The 18765-nt window shown below is 43.7% G+C and overlaps 1 protein-coding gene across 3 annotated transcripts in view; it reads left to right on the forward strand.

Moving 5' to 3' along the window:
• The window catches only part of RFTN1 (raftlin, lipid raft linker 1), a 202431-nt gene that overhangs the window by 107321 nt on the left and 76345 nt on the right, over positions 1-18765 (forward strand). For all 3 annotated transcript variants that reach the window (XM_054483169.2, XM_054483168.2, XM_054483167.2), the window contains exon 4: positions 752-860. In XM_054483169.2, the coding sequence (XP_054339144.1) occupies positions 752-860 (109 nt within the window). The remainder of the gene's footprint in view (positions 1-751; positions 861-18765) is intronic.

Consider the following 18765-nt stretch of genomic DNA (forward strand, 5'->3'; position numbering starts at 1 on the left):
TGTGTGTGTGTGTGTGTGTATAACATGTAAGCTGTATTGTACCAAACCCATCATTCTATAATGATGTGTTTTACATGATGCTACATCTTGGAGGTCTTACTATGATGTGGATCTGTATATATTACTTGAGTAGTTTCCATAAACTATTTTTCATCAGTGCCTTTTTGGCATTACTTTCAGGAAAGAATTTGGGGCTTCATTAAAGACCCAGTGATTCTTTTTAAAAAAAAAAATATTCTGCATCTGGGCACAGTGGCTCACATCTGTAATCCCAGCACTTTGGGAGGCCCAGGCGGGCGGATCACCTGAGGTCAGGAGTTCCAGACCAGCCTGTCCAACATGGTGAAACCCCGTCTCTACTAAAAATACATAAAAATTAGCTGGGCGCAGTGGCGGGCACCTGTAATCCCAGCTACTTGGGAGGCTGAGGCAGGAGAATGGCGTGAACCCGGAAGGCGGAGCTTGCAGTGAGCCAAGATCGTGCCACTGCACTCCAGCCTGGGTGACAGAGCGAGACTCCGTCTCAAAAAAAAAAAAAAAAAAAAAAAAATTAGCCGGGCGTGGTAGCGGGTGCCTGTAATCCCAGCTATTCGGGAGGCTGAGGCAGGAGAATTGCTTGAACCCGGGAGGTGGGGGTTGCAGTGAGCTGAGATCACGTCATTGCATTCCAGCCTGGGTGACAAGAGTGAGACTGTCTCCAAATTATGCAAGATATTAATCTGTTTGTGTGTGTGCTTTTCTTTCTCTTCAGATCTCAGAAAACTGATCTTCACAATGAAGGCTACATCTTGGAATTAGATTGCTGTTCCTCCTTAGACCACCTGACAGACCAGAAACTCATCCCAGAGTTCATTAAGAAGGTGAGCACTGCAGTCAGGGTACCATTGAAGAGGTGTGCGAGTGTTCACCTGAGTGAACAGGCAGGTAGCTGGCTTAGGGCAGATCAACCACACTCAAGAGGCCATGCAAGAGCTGTGACCTAAACCTTTGGCAGCCCCACAGGGAAGCAGCCCCCTCCAGAGCTGACTCTGGAACAAGGTGGCTAACCCCTCCTCCCCAGGCATACAGGAGCCCGGGTCCTGTCTGTTCGAGCTGGAGTGGGGTTAACAGCTGACAGACCTGCAGGCCTGCGCCGGGACTCCTTTCAAACCCTCATGGTAATGTGACTTCCCAGATCCCACCTTCCTTTTATCTATGGGTCTTCATTGCCGCAAGCCCCCTTCCCTTCCTAGTGTGAGAGCATGCCAGAGTCCTGGGCCACCCACATTCGAACATACCAGGGAAAACTGCCTAGTTGCAGGGAATTCATATCTGCCCAGAAATATGTGTGGTTTTGAACCTTTCTTCATGCCACATGAGGTTTTGTGCCTAACTGTGGGGTCTACTTGAGTTTTAATATGACATTTACTACAGAAGGAACGTCCTAGCCCCAAACTGGGGCTGAGTTCACTGCTTGATGCTTATCTTGTTCTCTCTTACCCAGTGTTCCCTAGTAATCGACAATTCCCCACCCCATACAGGTGATTGTGATTTGAGGTCCAATCAGCCAATTAGGGAATTTGTTAATAAATATTGTCAGCTGTCAGCTTTGGGCCAGGAATAGTACTAGATGCTGGGATACAGAAAATAAAACAGCCGAACTAGTGAACCGTATGAGGTTTTGTGCCTAACTGTTAAGGTCTACTTGAGTTTTAATACGACATTTACTACAGAAGGAATGTCCTAGCCCCAAACTGGGGCTGAGTTCACTGCTTGATGCTTATCTTGTTCTCTCTTACCTAGTGTTCCCTAGTAATCGACAATTCCCCACCCCATACAGGTGATTGTGATTTGAGGTCCAATCAGCCAATTAGGGAATTTGTTAATAAATATTGTCAGCTGTCAGCTTTGGGCCAGGAATAGTACTAGATGCTGGGATACAGAGAATAAAACAGCCAAACTAGTGAGTGTTACCAGCGGGAAGTGGCTGGGGCTGAGGAGCAAGGGGATCCGGAAGGTACCTGGAGCTGAGATGGGAAGGATGACGGGGTGTCTTTGGGGATGCGTCTGTGCTCGGACAGGTTGGGAAGCCCTCCAAACAGGGAACAGTGTACATGAGGGCCTGAGGCAGGAGGGAGCAAGGGAAATCAAAAGAACGTCAGAGGGAGAGTGAGGGTCGGGAGAAGGGGCCAGAGACCGCTGGGACAGGGCTGTAAAGGCAGCGGGAAGCCGTTGAGAGGAATTTTGTAGAACAGTGAAATGATTAGGTTGTCCCTTTAAAGGAGATTTGTTTCCTTGCTGCCACCCTCCCTTCAACATGTATCGAGTGTTCAGGCTCCAGGGACTCTGGGAGTAGCCGCTCATGTATGGGTCTATGGCCCATAGACCAGGAGCCAGATGATCTCTGAGGTCAGAATTTCTGGTAATTTTACTAGGATGAGGGAGGCTCTTTCTACTCTGGTAGAATTCAGATTATTATTTAAGAAATGGGGGAGGGGGGAAGTAGCTTTTGTTCACATACGCATAAGCCTGAGAACACAAGTGTTTTAATAACTCATGTAGCTTTCTATAGAAACAGAGCTATCTTTGTTTGGATTGCTGCAAATAATCAACTTGTATAGGGACATCCTAGACGTGGAATTTACCCTATGATCTGAATACCGGGAAAAAATCATTTTAGAAATGGTTTTGTAATTAAGACTCAGATGCTTGGAATATTTGAGGAGTAAGCGGGTAAAAGGAAGGCATAAGGCTCTGCCCACTCTCAAATATGCTCTTTAAAAACATGTGATTTGAGGCTGGGCACAGTGGCTCAGCCGGTAATCCCAACACTTTGGGAGGCTGAGGCAAAAGGATTGCTTGAGCTCAGGAGTTTGAGATTAGACTGGGCAACATAGTGAGACCCCCATCTCTGCCAAAAAAAAAAAAAGTATTTTTAAAAAGCCGAGCATGGTGGTGCTTGACTATAGTCCTAGCTACTCTAGAGGCTGAGGCAGGAGAATTGCTTGAGCCCAGGAGTTTGAGACCACAGTGAGCTATGATTGCACCACTGCACTCCAGCCTGGGTGACAGAGTGAGACCCAGTCTCTTAAAAGAAAGAAAACATGTGAGTTGATATGAGTTTGTCTTAACCAAATTAGGTCATTGCATGACTGACCCATTGCAGTGGTCCTGTCTCAGTTCTTCAGGAAACAGCCCGATTTGCGGGCTACTGGGGTGTTGTTTCTGTAGTACCCAAGTGGTGATGTACATCTGTCCAGTGGAAAATGCCCTCAAAGTTAGGGTTTTTATGCCCTGAAGGACATTAGCCAGTTTTTATCTTAACTTTTATACCAGCATTATTTTGTTTTCCACTGATTATAGATGTGTGTATACACATGTGTATCTGATGATTCATTAGATAATTTATTAAGTAAATGACACCTGCTCATTCTGTATTTGTATAAGTCCTTAACACTGTGTAGGTTCTTGGAAACTGACTTTTAGTGAAACAGCATACAGCAGGTCCTCAATTTCATTCAGTGTCATTTAGTTTTAACCTTGAGAAGAAAATTGGTTTCATTTGTTATTTTGCTCAAAGTCTCAGTTTCTAAGAACCTATTGACAACATTAAGTGAAGACTTATAAGAATTCTGTTCTTAACGTTTTGAAAATAATAGGCTTTAAAGCCCATTGTATCATCCTGCTCCTGTCATACACTTGGTTTTTAAATAACAAGACAGACTGGACAGCTTGCACACCAGGGCAGCAGTGAGATTTCTGACCTGCGGTGTCTCCAGATGTCTATCCCAGAGTTCCATCTCTGCTCCTCTGAACAGAAATGTGGCTTATGGTCATTCCTGCCTTGGAGGAGCCAGGTGTGTTGAGGTTGTCCCACCATTTGCCCCCGCATTATCTGTAGTGGACAGGGCTGGGTCTTTCTCGCTGTCATTGCTGGCTGTGGCTTTAGTTTCTAGTCCAGTTGCCATGACAAGAAGTGGGACAAAATAATGGGACTGGGCCCCCTTCTCTCTGCTCCTCTTTTCTGTTGCTGGCCATAATACCTAAAGAAAATACCACCTCTGTGTGCAAAGAGCAGAGGACAATTCCATGTACCTCTCCAATGCCCATGGCTATTCCAACTGATGACTGAATTTTACACGTGTAAATTTTTCTGTCATCACACCAGGTAGAAGACCACAGGTTCTTCTCAGGAAGAAGTATGCTAAAAACCATTTGTGGTTTTTTTCATTGCAAATATTTAATGAATAGCTTTGGCCCTATTTATATATATGTAGTGGTGACACTCGTTAATTGCCGTTCAGTTAGGTCAAGATGAAGCTGTGTCATTGGCTGCCTCAGCTTGCAGTCATTACTTTTTATCTGGGTCATTATTTTGTGGAAATAATGGCTCCTATTCCTATGACAAGTAGATTCATCTTAGGATGAGATGGTAATTAACTCGTTTTGTCATAGTACCATCATGCAGGACAGGTTCATATTCTTCTCAGCGTGTTAGAATTAAACTCAAAAGGATTAGATTTTTTCATAAGAACAATGCCCCAGTATTATTTTTCCACCAAATGTTTTAAATTAGCAGAACTTTGGATAGAGGACACGGATAGGAGGAGGGAGAGAAGATTTCATTATTTCTCACAATTAGGAAAAGTAAAGTCATTTGTGTCTGTGTCATATAAAATTAGCTGAAGATGCCGTAATTTACGCCTCTCTCCATCATGACTTTTCAGAGAGTGTGAAGGGAGTTGTGTAAAGATGATGACTCCATTCCTTTTGGTGTGGTCTGCCAGTTTCTCTGAGTGCTTTAGCAGGTCAAATGAAATCTACGTTACTGCATTTTGTTTTCTCCTGTTGTGTCCTGCTGTGCTTCATCCTACTGGCCCCTTATGTAAGTTATTATGGGCCACAGAACATTTAAAATGCAGAGCTATGGGCAGACTTGGAGAGACTTGTTTTCTAAGTCCTAGAGCCGAATGCTCGAGGGATGAAAAATTGAGAAGCTGTGAGAGAGTGATGGTGCTGCCAGAATTCCTTTGGGACGAGGGCTCAACCAGCACATCAGGTGCACCTGGAGACTGTGTGGCTGGCAGGTCCATGGGGGCCTCTGGAATTTCCCACTCTTCAGGGCTCCCAGAGGATTGTAAAGCAGGCAGAGTGACACAGAATGAAGAGCCTATGTGTTCATCTTCAAATTGCTGTTCATTCATGAGAGCGCCTATGGGAAAGGCCTACAGTTTGGAGAGCACTTTGAAGTTTTCAGTCATTGTGCACATTTTCTGGCATGTGCTTCTGGTCTCTCAAGAGTTCCATTTGAGAGATCAGAATGGCAGTGGAGTCTCCCTTCTAGACACCAGGAAACTAAGCTCAAGGGGCAGAGAGCTTTGTCTGGGGCTGGAACTGCTAAATGATGGAGCCTGGATTAGACCCTCCATAGGAGAGGCACGAGTGGGCAGCCAAGGGGCTTCAGAGTGGCCAGAAGGTTATTTGGCTAAGTGGACTGGAGAGAGCTTCGGAGAGGTGTGGAACCAGGGCTCTGCAAAGTGAGGGACTGAGACTGGAGGAGGCTGAGAGGCGAGGTGGGCAGCTCTGTGCCGTTGCTGGCACGGACAGGAGCATGGGTTGAAGACATAAGGCTGAGGAAGAGCCAAGTCCTGTTTGACTTGAGTGTGGGATGGACAAAAGAGAAGGAAGGCTGTTCTGGGTGGGCTTCCTTTGATTACGTGGAGCAGAGCCTTAGTCTGGCAAGCTCTAGTGAGTCAGGCGGGTTTACTGTAAAGATGTAGGGCATGGCATGGAGTCCCAAGGCAGAAACCAGGAGAAAAACAAACTATATATGTGTGTGTGTGTGTGTGTGTGTGTGTCTGTCTCTGTCTCCCTCTCTCATATGCTGCTGGCCCATGTTTGTGTATCTATGGTTTATTTAAATTTAAAATAAGATTTTACTCTGCAGAGGGAATCCTCCTCATGCGTTAGGCAAACCTTATGCTGAAGTGCTCATGTCTCCTCTACCCTTAACCCTCATCTCATGCCTGTGAAGACTTATCCTCATTTGACAGATGAAGAAACTGAGACACAGAGAAGCTATGCAGTTTGCCCAAAGTTATAACTGTGCATGGCAGGACTGGGATATGAACCCAGCCTGTTGGACCCACGGACCATGTTCATGAGCACTTGGCCATGCTACCTCTCTTGCATAGCTTGTCCCTTTCTGGACAGAGGTGGAGGCTGTCAGAGCCAGAATGTGAGGTTGAGCATAGGAGGCAAATGGCTGTAACGCGTGTTGGGTACATGGGGTCAGATGTTGGAGTGCCTCGAAGGCGTCCCCTCAGTGAAGGATGGGCTCCAGGCCTTTGCCGCCCAGGTTCTGCTGATGGAAATTGCCTCGTCCTGCCTGCGGGAGAAAGCCACACTCCCTGCCCTTGTCCACACAAGACATGGGGGCCTTTGCCTTCAGGCCCTCAGCTCTGGGCTCTGTTCCCCAAGTTGACTCCCTTTTGTGATGGAGCTCCTGACCTCCCTGATCTCCTTAAGAACTAGGTTCATCTTGCACTGGCCCACTGAGCCTTTGCCATGGAGACCGTTGAGGGGCGGCTGGTCCCACTCAATGAGTGTACTGTCCTGGATTAAACCAAGTACATTGTCCTTCAGAAAATTGAATGATGCTACTTATGCCTCAACCTAAAGAAAGCACCTTGACAGATGGAAAAATCTCAATGGCTTCTTTTAATGAAACAGAATATCCCAAATCTCCGGGATGATGAAATTTCGCCTGTTATATAAATGACTCATCATTTACTTTCTGGCTGATTGTTGAGTATTCAGAGCTTCATTTCTATAAGTGCAGTGCAGAGAGTCTAATTTTAATTAGGGTAAGATGCCGATTCAGAGTGAAATGAAAATTATGTTAAAAAGGCTCTCTTGTGCTTGCTGCACCAGAACCCACCCACAAATCAAGAGAATAGCGACATTTAAAAAAGATGAACCTGGGGAGGGCGGGTGTTGAGGGGGAAGTAAAGGCAGAAAATGGAGTGTCATCCCAGCAATGAGTGTGTCTTCAGAGTGGAAGACAGCTGGCGACTGGTGCAGGCCTTGCGGGGGGCAGTGGGGTGCCCTGCTCACTGTTGTGTCTTCAGGACTTAATACATAAGCATCGAGTTAATGGATACATTGAAAGAGAAAGAGGAATACTCACTAAACCTTCGTGTCATTGAAGGAGAGAGAGGTGCCAAGGATGACACCTGGGTGACTCAGGTGTGAGATGGGGTCATCTATAAGGACCAAGGACACAGCATGAGGAGCCCTGGGGGCAGAGAGGTGATGAGAATGGGGATGGTTGTATGAAGACTTGAGGGGTCAGGGGGACACTCAGGGAACATGCCAGAAGGCAACTGTGGTTGTTGGGCTGGGACTTGCAAGAAAGCCAGGAACAGAGATGTGGGTGTCTGAGGGGTCAACCCTGAGAGCAGGCAAGAATGGTGGTAAGGATGGTCATCCAGTGGCACATGCCCATCTCAAGGGGCAGTTTCCTCTGAGCCTCCGCGCTCTGATGCCTGGTGGAAATATGGACCCAAAATTGCAAGATCTGTTGTTTGGTTGGGCACCTGGTTGGCTTTGTTTTAGAGAAGTTGGTAAGTTTATATTTTCTTGTTGTGAGGTTTCTTGGCTTTTCAGCGTAAGCAGACAGATCTATTAAAAAGACTGCAAGATCTAGACCAGTTTGTCTCACGCTATCTGTGGTGAAGGACCAGTTTTTTCCTGATTCATAACGGAGATATACTTTGGTAAAATCCAGAGAAAGAAAAATAGCACTTTTCCAAGGTAGAGGGAGGAACAGAAGAGTGTGATATTACAGAATCCATGGGAAGAGCATGCTTTGAGAAGAGATGGAGAATAGTATCAAAAGCTGGGAGGAGGTCAAGTGGGAGCGGCCCACTGGGTTTGGCCACTGGGTGCCACGGGTAAGTCTTGCAAGAGCAGTTGTCATAGTGTAGAACAGGCAGAGGCCTTCCTGCCATGGGCTTAAGTAAATATGTTTAGAAGGCCAGAAGAGCAGTTTACTTAAAATAGGAGATTTGAGAGATCCCCACCCCGTCTTTTTTTTTTTTTTTTTTTTGAAACACAGCTTCATTCCATTGCCCAGGCTGGAGTACAGTGGCACAATAACAGCTCACTGCAGCCTCGACCTACCCAGGCTCAGATGGTCCTTCTGCCTCAGCCTCCCAAGTAGCTGGGATTACAGGCGCGAGCCACCACGCCCAGCTAATTTTGTTACAGACAGGGTTTCACCATGTGGTCTCAAACCAACAAGGTTTTACCAGGTTGGTCTTGAATTCCTGGGCTCAAGCTATTGGCCCCCATTGGCTTTTCAAAGTGCTGGGATTCCAGGCATGAGCCACCATGCCTGGAAGATTTGAACATTTTTTTAAGCTGAAAGGTATTGGGAGAGAAGAGGTAATAAAAGATGGAGGCAGGTCCCAGGTGGGGCGAGGTGGGAGGGGCACAAGGGAATGGGCATCCCCTCCTTTGATGCTGGCAGGGGAGGGAGGAGGAAGGTTACAGGCTTAGATGTTCCTAATAGAGGAAAAAATGCAGGAGCTACTGCCTGGAGGCTGCTGTTTTCTTATGAAGTTCCTCTTCCACCCTGGCCTCTCTTGATCCTCTGTCCTCTTGCTATTTTTATTGGCCTTGATCTTCCTGTTCTGTCCAGAGAGATTAGCTGAAGTTAATTTAAGCCGGAGGGAGGGAAGGGGTCATACGCTTGTCTCAATCACTCCCCAAAAAAGGAGATACATTCTTGTGCTTCATTTTCTCCCTCTGCGGGAATCTACCGTCCAGCATCAGTGGGTCAGGTTTCGTTCACATTTCTTTGAACAGATCTTTGCTGGTAGTGTTTGGGAATACTTTAGTAAGCCGGTCTAGGTAATGCCCTGGACACGTGAAACTTAGAGTCTAGCTGAGCGCACAGACACAGAACAGATGGGCACACGACACACGAGGGTTGTAGGATCACAAATGGGTGAGCGCTGTCGAGCAGAACATGGCAAGGGGCCTGCCCCAGGCTGGCAGTGTTGGGGGAGTGCTCCATGAAGACCTGAGGGTCAACAGGGGAGGGAGGGTGGAGGTGATGGGGACTCCTGGAGCAGCTCAGACAAAGCCAAAGTGGGAGGGAGCAAGTTTGGCTTGAGGAGCAGAAGGGAGTTCACCGTGTCTTGCCTGCAAATGACAGAGAGGCGAGTGAGGTGGGGTGAGGCTGGAGAGAGAGTTGGGTCCCCATACAGCCCTGCAGGCCAGGCTGAGGATGGGACCCTTTATCCTTAGTGCAAAGCTGCTGGAGGGCTTTCAGGAGCAGCTGGAGAATGATTCCAAATGTATACTTTGGAAAGATCAGAATGGTTGCAGGTTAGTGACTGGCTCATGGGTCAAGAGTGGGTGTGGTTAGGACCCTGTTGGAGTAGCTCCTCATAGACAAGAGATCGTCACTTAGTTTAGGTGGAGCGTCTTGATGGAGATGTAGAGGGGTAGATAGATTTAAGAAATATTGAGCCAGGCAGACCACCAGGGTTGCTTCTGGATGGGGTAACGAGGCACCGTGGAGAGGGAGAGGACAAGGCTGGTTTGGCTCCCGCAGTTGGATTAATGGGCCCTTTGCTGAGATAAGGATGACTGCAGAATGAGCTGTGGCGTCTGTGCTTCAGGAGCTCTGTGCAGAGATCTGGACTGGAGACTCCTGCTGGCAGAAGGTAACTGAAACCACGGTCATGGATGAAATCGCCCAGGAAGGAAGGGAGGGTGTGAAGGAAAAAGGCCTTAGGGCTGAGCCCAGGGGAATTCCAGCATTCAGAGAAAAGAAAAAGTAAGTAGCCAGAGAGGTCAGAGTGAAACTTGCTGAGTGTGGGCGATGGAGGCCACGGGAAGAGGGCATCTCAGCGGTGGAGGAGTTATCAGCCCTTTCCACTAACCCCTAAGACTAATGTCGGAAACAGCCATTGCTGGAGTTGCCATGAAGTCACTGGCAACCTCCACAGAAGGATATTTTTGCGAGGCATGATCCAAAATGTTTTTGGGGTACAATGAAAAACCGCTGCCATTTATCCCATAGAGGTCTTGTGTGTTTTTGCCTTAGTCCTAGGATAGTTCTGAGGTTTTTTTTAAAATTTAAAATTTTAAGATGTTCTTTTTTTTTTCTCATGGGTTTGCTGAATTATCTTCATTGTTCTCCTTAATATAATTTTTTATTGAGCAATTGGTTTTAATATCTGACCAGGGAATTAGATCTTGCCCATGTAAAGCATTAAAATTTTATGTAATTTTTAGCATTTGGAGCACATATCATATGAAATAATAATAAAATGACTTATAGTTAAATCAGAAAGAAATAACAACTTGGGATCCCTAAAAAATGTGCACAGAATAGACAAGTGGCCTATTGTTGGCTCTGTGGACAGCCTGTGGCTGCTGTGAGGACTGTACTCCTTTGTCATCACTGCAGAGAAATTACCCCACATCCAAGGAAGTAAAACTATTCTAGAGCTAGTGGAGGGAGGAGCCAGATGACCAGAGGAGAAGCAGAAGGTAACCAAGGGGAGGTGGCAGCTGTGTGACCAGGAATGCTTTGTTCCAGGGAGAGACTGGGCCTGGGCATAACACTCTGTCATCTCAAGGTGACTTTCCAGCCACCCAGGGGATGTCTGCATTCCGCTTGTTGCTAGGAAGTTGATGGTATCAAGGCTGACATGACTTTGCCTGAGGCCTGGTGTTTTGGGTTGATTGGAGGCCAACCTGGGAGCTCCTGAAGGTGAGGGGTGAGCGGCTGCTTCTCCCGGACCTGGCTGTGGCCATGGGGCACCTGGATGTTACCTTGTCCCTACCCTATTGAGATGGGTCCCAAAGGAGACTGGCAGTGGATGAGCTGGGGCAGCCCACAGCTTCTGGCCCCTGTTGTCTCTGAACCATTCTTGCTCACAGCAGGCAGTCATGTTTGTTTTTGGCAAAGAGTGAAGCCTAAAGGGCTGAAGATTTGGAGTTTCTGTTTTCCATCCAAGCCAATGGCTCTTGATTGCACTCTCCCTGGAATGCTCCTGGGTAAGAGTTTTCCTCATCCAGTATGTTTCAGAGGCACACGCATTGTTAAGTAAGCCCTCTTGGAGAGTCATGATCTTTTTTTTTTTTTTTGAGACAGAGTCTCGCTCTGTCACCTAGGCTGGAATACAGTGGTGCGATCTCGGCTTACTGCAACCTCTACCTCCCGGGTTCAAGCCATTCTCCTGCCTCAGCCTGCCGAGTAGCTGGGATTACAGGCGCCTGCCACCACGCCCAGCTAATTTTTTTTGTATTTTTAGTAGAGATGGGGTTTCACCATTTTGGCCAGGCTGGTCTTGAACTCCTGACCTCGAGATCCACCTGCCTCAGCCTCCCAAAGTGCTGGGATTACAGGCGTGAGCCACCGCGCCCGGCCCATGATGCTTCTTAAAAGAGTCAAGGCTCTGAAGAGGTCCCAGGTGCAAAACTTGCTTGCTTGGTTTAACTTGGCATTCTTCAAAATGACCTGAGAACTTTCTCCTGGCTTTTCCTCCTCTCCAAATACCACTCTGTTTTTCAAGGTGAGAGAAAGAAAGAAAAAAAAGAGAAAGAGGAGAGAGAAGAAAGAGAGGGAGAGAGAGAGAGAGAGAGAGACCGAGACCAAATACCTATCTATACCATAGTACATACTTTGGAAAATGTACCAAATCAATGAGGAATCTATTGACCACCTACCAACCATGGAAAAATCACAGGTAGTCAGTGGGGTGGGCAGTGGGGGGGGGGGGGGTCAGTTTCTTCTCTCTTTTTTTTAAGTTTTATTTTTATTGTACATATTTAAGGTTTACAGCGTGCTGTTTGATACACATAGTGAAATGGTTACTGTAGTTAAGCAAATTAATATATCTTGCATAGTTACCATTTTTGTGGTAAGAGCGCCTAAAATCTCTCAGCAAATTTCCGGTATACAATAAAATATTAACTGTAGTCCTCATGCTGTGCATTAGATCTCCAGACTTATTCATCCTGCATATCTTCAATTTCGTACCCTTTGACCTACATCTCCCCATTTCCTTTCTGCCCTAGTAACCAGTGTTTTATTGTTTCTGTGTATTTGATGTTTTCTTTTTTTTTTTATTCCACATATAAGTGAGATCATGCACTATTTTTCTTTTCGTGTCTGCCTTATTTCACTTAGCATAATGTCCTCTAGGTTTATCCATGTTGTAAATGGCAAGATATTTTCTAAGGCTGAATAATATTCTATTACACACACACGCATACACCTCTTACAATTTTTCATCCATTCATCTGTTGACAGGTTTTCTTCTCTTTTTTTTTTTTTCTTTTTGAGACAGAGTTTCACTCTTGTTGCCTGGGCTGGGGTGCAATGGTGAAATCTCAGTTCACTGCAAGCTCTGCCTGCCAGGTTCAAGCGATTCTCCTGCCTCAGCCTCCCAAATAGCTGGGATTACAGGCACCTGCCACCACACCCAGCTAATTTTTGTATTTTTAGTGGAGACGGGATTTCGCCATGTTGGCCAGGCTGGTCTCAAACTCCTGACCTCAGGTGATCCGCCCACCTCAGCTTCCCAAAGTGCTAGGATTACAGGTGTGAGCCACCACGCTCAGTCCTTTTTAAAATGAGTACTAATCCTGACTGTTTACAAAAGTACAAAATTGCCATAGGTTCAAATGAATCTAGTACCTTATTGCATTTTCTTGGTTCCGTTAAAACAAATCTTTCTGTTCTAGACATTTGGTGTAACTGTGTGTTTTCTAATCCTCAGTGAAACCTCTAATGGAGGGAAAGATTTGGAGGAGAGCAATTAAAAACTCCCTCCTTTCTTTTTTCACTCTAGAAAGATGTGCTCGGCACTTCTGCCATTCTTCTTGTATCTTTAATAACAGATATAGCAATCTTCTAACACCTAGGAAAAACTAGGTCAATTGGATTTGTTGACAGCTGTGGAATTGTAGATAGAATTTGCTGTGCTGTCTGGATCAGCCCTGGGGTAACCTGACCACTTTCTCTTAAGAGGTGCACTAGCTGAGCTAGGATCACGCTGCTGCACTCCAGCCTGGGTGACAGAGAAAAATCCTGTTTCTAAAAAAATTTTTTTTTAATTCTAAAAATTTAAAAAAAGATGCACTGGTTTCTCCCTTTCCTTTCTGCTTTCTCATATTTCTCCTGACTCCTGGACTTTTTCTGCCATAGCTGTTAATCAGATCTTCAAATATCGGTCTTTCCAGGTTTGATTTTTCTTTCTTTTATCTCTCCCCTGAGGTCTCTGATCAAAAATGGCATTTTATTCCTTAGCAACTCTGTCTTATAAAATATAAAGTGAACCATCTATGTATATTTTAAATCTAATAGTCATGTTAAGTAAAAACAAGAGTGAAATTAACTTTAGTAATATGTCTTATTTAACCCAATATATCCAAAATAGTATCTTTTCAACATATAATGAGATATTTTACTTTTTAAAAAATTTTTTACAAGTTTTTACAGTTTTCTTTCAAGGCTTCAAGTGACATCAGATTTTCACACTTATAATCCCCGCATTTTGGGAGGCCAAAGTCTTGAAAATCTGGTGTCATTTAAATCACATCTCAATTTGGATGCTAACTTTTCAATAATTGAAGTGAAATATTCCACAAAGTAAAGTTGTACTTAACAGAAAAATATTTCATATTGCTTTCATTTTAAAATTAAAATTAGAGGCAGGAGGATTGCTTAAGGCCAGGAGTTTGAGACCATTCTGGGCAACATAGCAAGACCCTGTCTCTACAAAAATAAAAATAAAATTAGCTGAGCATGGTGGTGCATGTCTGTAATCCCAGCCACTCAGGAGGCCGAGAGGGGTGGATCTCTTGATTCCAGGAGTTCAAAGTTACAGTGAGCTATGATCACACCACTGCACTCCAGCCTGGGCAACAGAGTGATACCCTGTCTCTTAAAAAAAAAAAATTCAGCTCCTTGGTCTCATGAGTCGTATTTTAAGTGCTTGATAGCCACATGTGGCGAATGGCTACTATCTTGGACAGCATATTTTAGTAGAATTCATTTATTTAAACAATTTTCAGTTTTTCATAACTTCTAAGTTGATACAAAGTATTTGTGATTGAGTCTTCTCAGTCATAAGGGGAGGCAGAGCACAGAGCAATATAAGGCATATATGCCAAGATCTAAAAGACAATCTCCTATTTTTCCCATGAAAAAATTTAAAAAGTTTGGGGCCAACTTTGGCATATAACATTTTAGGAATATATTTGAAATAATTTCTGCTTATAATATTAATTTAACTGCACATGCATATTTTAAATTATATAAATTGTATAAACTTGGAAATGGTGCTTTTCCCCTATGTTTATATCTCATGGAACAATTTTATTTCTGTACTATTTTTTTTCATGCATTATTGCACTTGGTTGCCTTTATCATCACCAGCGTGATTTTCAGGGCCATCTAACACAGTTTCAAGCTCATCCTATTTACTTTCTTCCAAATTTTTTGGGATTCAGCACTTTGAAAATTCATAAATGATGCTATCTCTGGAAATTCTGTCCTGAGTCATAAGTGCTCATTCACATAACATTAGGATAGTTGTTTTTTCTTGTCCAGCTCATATGTCAATAAGAAACCTCCATAATGGAAACACTTCACATTGCTCTTAAAAAAAAAAATAGAAAACACCTCTTTTTATTGAAGATAACATCAATACAAGGGAGTGCATAAATCGTAAGTGTACAGCTCAGTGAGTTAGCACAAAATGAACACACCTGAGTAACCAACACTGAAGAAATATTAATAGAGCAGGAGCAACAGCCTGAACCCTTCCTGTAGCCACGCCCACAATTCCCTGCTCCCCTTCCAAGGGAAACCTCTCTAACTTCTAACACCAAAGGATGGCTTCGCCTATTTGTATAAATGGCATCTTTTGCTCAGCACTGTGTCTGTGAGATTCATTTATGTCACAGTGGTTCGTTGGTGTTCATTTGTATGTAGAATTCCTGCATTGCTTTGTTTTTTGTTTGTTTGTTTTTAAGGGACAGGGTCTCACTGTGTTGCCCAAGCTGGAGTGCAGTGGTGCAGTCGTAGCTCACTACAGCTTCAAACCCTGAGCTCAAGCCATCCTCCCTGCTCAGCCTCCCAAGTAGCTAGGACTATGGATGTGCACCACCACACCCAGCTAATTTTTTAAAGATTTTTTTTATAGAGATGGGGTCATGCTATGTTACCCAGGCTGGTCTCAAATGCCTTTCCTGGCCTCAAGTGATCCTCCCACCCCGGCCTCCCAAAGTATTGGGATTATAGGTATGAGCCACCATGCCCAGCCCTGCATTGCTTTTTTAAAGCCATCTTTAAGAAGATTGCCTACTATAGCACCCCAAATTGTTTTCCATGTTGTAGGAATTATTTTAAATTTTTCTTAGATTTATTTTCCTCCTTAAAAAAAAGTCTGGCTGGGTGCGGTGTCTCACACCTGTAATCCCAGCACTTTGGGAGGCCGAGGCGGGCAGATCATGAGGTCAGGAGATCGAGACAATCCTGGCTAACACGGTGAAACCCCGTCTATACTAAAAATACAAAAAAATTAGCCGGGTGGGTGGGGGGCGCCTGTAGTCCCACCTACTTGGGAGGGTGAGGCAGGAGAATGGCATGAACCCAGGAGGTGGAGCTGGCAGTAAGCCAAGACCGCACCACTGCACTACAGCCTGGGTGAGAAAGTGAGACTCCATCTCAAAAAAAAAAAAAAAAAAAAAAAAGTCCATCAGCTTATTTCAATAAATGTCCCAACTAGCTTTGAATATGTTTTCCCCAATAAGCATCTTGCTGTTCAAAATAAAGTAACTGAGAGAGTCCTTATATTGTGAGAGATCTTGAATGTATGTAAATGTCAGAGCAATTCCCTCATTTTTGAGAAATAACATTTTAGGGGGTAAAATCCAGGAGATCACCAGGTTATATCCAGGCTGTATAGTGTATGAGTGTTTATAAGTGGTGTATTTCACTTTCTGGCTTATGTGCATTGGAGTTTTATGCTGTAGTTAGTGAATATTGGTCCCACTCTTGGCAGTGAACATAATGTCTATAGAGCATCTATCCCTAGATATCTGCTTGGCTGACTCCTTCACCTCCTTCAAATCTTCGTTCCAGGTTACCTCAGTGCACCTACCTTCCCACCCATCTTTAAAAGAGCAACTTGCCTCCTGCCACTCCCTACCCTAGTATTTTGGACTCCCTTTGTCTCCTCTATTTTCCTTTTACCTAAAGTTCTTGTCACCTCTTAAGACACGTTACTGTTTTTACTTAGTTATTGTGTGTATTGTTTCTTGTCTTTTTTTGTTTGTTTGATGCTGAGCTCAGAATAGGTCATTTAGCATGTGCTCAGTGAATGTTTATAGAATGAAAGAGCAAGAGCCTGTGTGTTTCCAAGGCTTGCAGGGCCTCAGAATTGTATGGGAACAGATGCTTTGAACAGTGATGCAATGAAGATAAAGTACAGAGGGTTAGGAGACTCACACATTTTCTTTTTTTGCAACTCCAAGTAGCTTTTTTCAGTATTTGGCATGGTTGAGACTTGTTGAAAAACCATCCCTGCAAGTGACTTGTGAGGGTTGAATATCACCTGTTAATGCTTCATACGTCCCAGCAGACTCATTTACAAATATGGAATTTGCTGTTATCATGAGGAAAATTTCCAGACTTCTATTTATGATAGACATATGTATATATATGTATTTGTGTACATATATACACATATAACTTTTATGTATATATAAGTAATATATACTTTTATATATATGTAATATATACTTATATATGTAATATATACTTTATGTAATATATATTTATATATGTAAACTTTTTATGAGCTGGAACATGTTTTGAGTGTCAATTATGCACCGTCAGTGAACACATGGGGCAGCTGACTGGTTTACAGCACAGGTTGAACTTTCCCATCTGTGTGTTCAGAGGTGCTGAACATCCCCCCTCAGTGACACCTCCTGTCTGGGATCCAGCACAGATAATGAGTGTGGGAATTTGAACTAACCTCATGGCGTGTGAGGGTGGGGTATCTCATCTGAGAAATGGAGTGTATCCTGGCAGGCAGTTAGGCTGTCTGCTGTATCTTCCCCTGACACTGGAAGATTTCATTTTTATTGCTTGTGATTATGTAAAATCTTTTCTGAGGGTTTTGGGAATCAGTGTGACAGAATTACAACCCACGTAAAGTTTTCCCCTTTTCTGCCTTTGGGAGAATTCTCACTCAAATAGCCAGATCCCATTAGGACTGGAGTCAGCAGGGCTGAAGATGGCTAGAAGACACTGCGGGGAAGGAGAAAGCACTTGGAGATGAGATACTCAATTATTGAAACTGACTTGCCTCCTCGAGAAATCTGGAACTTTAAACCCAATTCCAGAATTCTCTCCTGATGCCAGTGGAAGAAACCTACTACCTAATAACTTAAGCAGCCATTTAGGTGGGATGTTTCACTTTCTGAAATTCTTAGCTTTCTTCCCCTTAAAAAAAAAAAAAAAAAACAAACCTTTGCACTAGAATGATAATCTCTAGGATTGCCTATAGCTCTGATATTCTGTGAGTCTATCAGTCTATGGTCAATCCAGCTTTTAAATGACTTCCGCTTCATTATCAAAGAGCCTTATTTGATTAGTTCAGGTTTATGATAGTGGTGTGCTGAGTTTCAGTGCCATATACCCTCATTTTGTGAATTTTTCTGGAAATGTCTTAATATTCCCCCTGCTCTTCATCCAATATGGCAATGTTTGTTGATTGATTGGTAACTATTTTTGTCCTCCCACTTAACTAACAACTGTAATTGGAGCTCAATATAAGGGCTATTAGTTTTACAAAGTTTGTTTTCCTTTTAAGGTTAAAAATAAACATTGCCTTCTGACACTCCAGTGGAAAAAATCTGTTGTGAGAAAAATCTAAACTTTAGATGATTCATTTGTTGGATCACTTTTGACTACTTATGTGTTTAAAAGAATGAGAAAAGGGCATATTACCATTATAGGGGTGGTAATGTATTCTGTACAAGTAACCCAGGATATGTAAGTTGGACAAAAGATTCAAGTGTTTTAATAATTCATTATTATAAATTTAGCATAAGAAATAATGAGAAAATAGAATTAAACTGAGGTTTCCCATCTAATTAATTACTTCCCAATCTACATCTTCATTCTGTTAGCCTGATAGCAGCATTCCTAGTTTTGAAAAGGTAGCTGGAGGGAGATTGGTAGTGTAGATGTTAGGGATGACGGTGATGGAGGTGTTATTCATTGGGGTACTAGTGATGGTCTTGGTATAGGTGATAGTGGTGGTATTGATGGGGGTGGTAGGGATGTTATTGGGCAAAAGCAAAAGCAGTCAAAGGAGCTGTTAGAAAGATTCTTCAGAGAAAAAGGTTGTCATATGGAGGGTACAGGGAGTAGAAGTCAGATGGTAAACACCTGAAGAGATGGAAAACCTTTAAAAGAAAATATTTAAATATATTCCTGGTGGAAATAAAGTTAGTTTTTTGATGAACTATTCATCATTCAGTTGGTGTAGAAATTTTGTTTCCAATGACTTCCCAGTTTGAATGAGATGCAGTGTCTACTCTGACTAACTTCTAAGACACTCCCCAGAGGGCAATAACAGCTTCTCGTTATGATGCCTTAAGAATAACACAGATGGATATATTTTTTAAGTTTCAGGCACAGGAGTCTCTGTGACCCTTTCTGACTCTGATGGTGCCTGA

The sequence above is a fragment of the Pongo pygmaeus genome, chromosome 2, assembly GCF_028885625.2.
Source record: "Pongo pygmaeus isolate AG05252 chromosome 2, NHGRI_mPonPyg2-v2.0_pri, whole genome shotgun sequence".
NCBI classification, from domain to species: domain Eukaryota; kingdom Metazoa; phylum Chordata; class Mammalia; order Primates; family Hominidae; genus Pongo; species Pongo pygmaeus.